Here is a 2,588-nt window from a genome sequence, read left to right as displayed (position 1 = left end):
TTAATAATATTCTATTGTTTATAATTGATTTAAATTTATTTATTCTATTTAGGAGATACAAGTTTTGAATTATTAAGTAAATTATTATTGAAAAATAGTTATAAATATAAATTATTTAGTGTTCATATTTATAATTAAATTTCTAAAGTTAGTTAATTAATCATTAATTATTGAGTAAATATTAATTAATACTCCCTCCGTTCCTATTTGATCTTCCTATTTGGGTATTTCACAAAGATTAAGAAAAAGAGAATCTTTGGTGGTAGTGGGTATTATTTTAATTATATAATAGTGGGAAGTAATGATTGTATTTGAAGTATGAGGTTGTAGTGGGTATTATTTTAATTATAGTGGGTATTATTTTAATTAAATAGTAGTGTGAAGTAATAATTGTATTGAAAGTATGAGAGAGAAAATAATTATAAATAAAAGAAAAGGGGTAAAAGTAGGGTTTTAAGGGGTAAAAGTGGGATAAAAACTTTCTAAAAATAGAAAGTATTCTAAAGTGGAAAAACTTTTGAAACTACCCGTTATAGTAATGTGGAAGATCAAAAAGGAACGGAGGGAGTAATAAACAAGATAAATAAGAATTATTTTGTTATTCGATTTCTTTGAGCTTTCTCTTAATTTTATTAATAACTATCTCTAATTATCCAAAAATAATAATTAGAAAAATTTTAGTATTGGAAAAGTCAAATTATTCTATAAAAATGCTGAATCTATACTAACTAAAAATTCAATTTACCAACCAACAAATCTTGTGTGAGATCATCTCACTATAAAACAAGTCCATATAATCAGTAAAGTTTTCTTATAAATCATATTAAGATTGTAAGTAATTTATAAGTGATTACTTATTAAGGTTATGAAGTAAGAGATAAAATCACTATAAAAAGTTATCACTTTAAAATTGTAGTGATCATTTTAAAATTATAACTTACAAAATGACCACTTTAAGATAATTAATATATTTTAGGCCAACTCAATAAAGATAGTTTCACGATAAAACCGTCTGATTTGATAATTCATCGTTACCAAATACTTTTTTAAGTGTTTGATCACATGAATTTATAAAACCCACAAATATTTATTTTACCAAACACCGATGTATTCTCTATTCAAAACATCAACATAATCAAAGCTTTCATCAATTTGAGTGACAAATTAAGGTGGCAGTTAGTGTTCCACTAGAAAGAAAATGACTGATAACAACTTAAACAATTTTAGGCAAGGAAATGAATACTTATTAAGTTATTAGATATAGTTGAAGAAGTGATCCTTTTAACAAAAGTCATTCTATGAAATTTTGGTGATTCATATTAATTCCCTGAAATTTTGGGCATATCTACAAAGCTTAAGAACATGAAGTTTTTTTGCATAATTACATATCACTCTCAAGAAAATGAAGGATTAATTCTCTATTAATTATATTCTTTTAGTCATTCATAAATAAATGATAAGGACAATACTATACAAGGATCTTGCAAGCTCTAAACAATGCAAATATTAAATCATACTAAAACGGTATAGTACTTCAGTACTATATAAAGTCTCATAATATGTTATATGTTCTATCAGAAACATAGATACAAAACATGACGGTCTTATATGAACATGTAATATCAATATGTATAGGAACGCCACCATTACAAGATTATTGATGGAGAACTGATAGTGTGTATAACATATCTAACATAACGCTTTAGGCATTTGTTTGAGATTGCTTTTCTTGACATGGATATCTTCAATTGATCGATCGCGATGGGTATTGTCAAAAGGGCAAACTTTTCGATGTTGAGCTTGCCGTGAGCGACTTGAGATGCTCCGAAGGAACAAAATCTTGGGGCAAATTAGCCCGCTTGACGATTCTTTTCATATTGTTTTGCAAACTTTGTTGAACTAATTGCTTGACCGCCTTTCTCTCTTCGCTCAACATGATATCTTCCTCGTCCTTGTTAAGATTGTGGGTAGTAGACGAGGAAGAGCCGCATATAGGAGCAGAAACAGCCACGGTAGTTTTACCATTAACAAAGCTCCGAGAGATTTGCTTCCCCTTGTCCATCCTTAAACATTCCAATATTCTCGATGCCCTTTTCTGTGCTAATGTACTACCGAGAAGAGTTAATTCGAGCAATGTCGATCCAATGCCAAGGTCTATCATGGCTTGCCTATCATTGTAAGATTTGTGAGCCATCACCATTAGTAAATAAGCTGCTTTTTCTTGGCACCTAGGCGAGTCCGTCCAATTCAAAACATCCATCAAAACAGGGAGAGCATCCGAGACACTGCTGATTGCTCTCCTGCCTTCTGAGGTTGATACTACATTGCTTAAAATTGAGAGGATTCGCTCGCTCATTTCCATATCGCCCAACATACTAATAAGGTACCCGATCACATTGGTCTCGAGAATAAAGGAAATGTTGGTGGGTGTTATCGAGAGATTGTAAAGCGCTTTTAGCGAGTCTTGCTTTGCTTGTGAGCTGGTTGTCTTTTCCGGGTCTTCAAGGACGCTAACTAGAAAAACGATGGCACCAGAAGTTCCAATGATCGGCTTGTTAGAATCTAACGCACTCAATGAGAGGAAATTT

General features: G+C 31.0%; 1 protein-coding gene across 1 annotated transcript in view; it reads right to left on the bottom strand.

Moving 5' to 3' along the window:
* Window positions 1-1,403: 1,403 nt before the first annotated feature.
* LOC130802814 (U-box domain-containing protein 4-like) overlaps window positions 1,404-2,588 on the bottom strand; it is a 3,540-nt gene continuing 2,355 nt past the window's right edge. Inside the window, exon 2 of the mRNA XM_057666901.1 lies at window positions 1,404-2,588. This exon is cut by the window's right edge and continues 105 nt beyond it. Within this exon, the coding sequence (XP_057522884.1) occupies window positions 1,772-2,588 (817 nt within the window). The 3' untranslated portion in view covers window positions 1,404-1,771.

This window comes from Amaranthus tricolor, chromosome 16, assembly GCF_026212465.1.
Source record: "Amaranthus tricolor cultivar Red isolate AtriRed21 chromosome 16, ASM2621246v1, whole genome shotgun sequence".
Taxonomy (NCBI): Eukaryota; Viridiplantae; Streptophyta; class Magnoliopsida; order Caryophyllales; family Amaranthaceae; genus Amaranthus; species Amaranthus tricolor.
The sequence above is the reverse complement of the archived record's forward strand: the minus strand, read 5'-3'. Positions and strand labels throughout refer to the sequence as shown.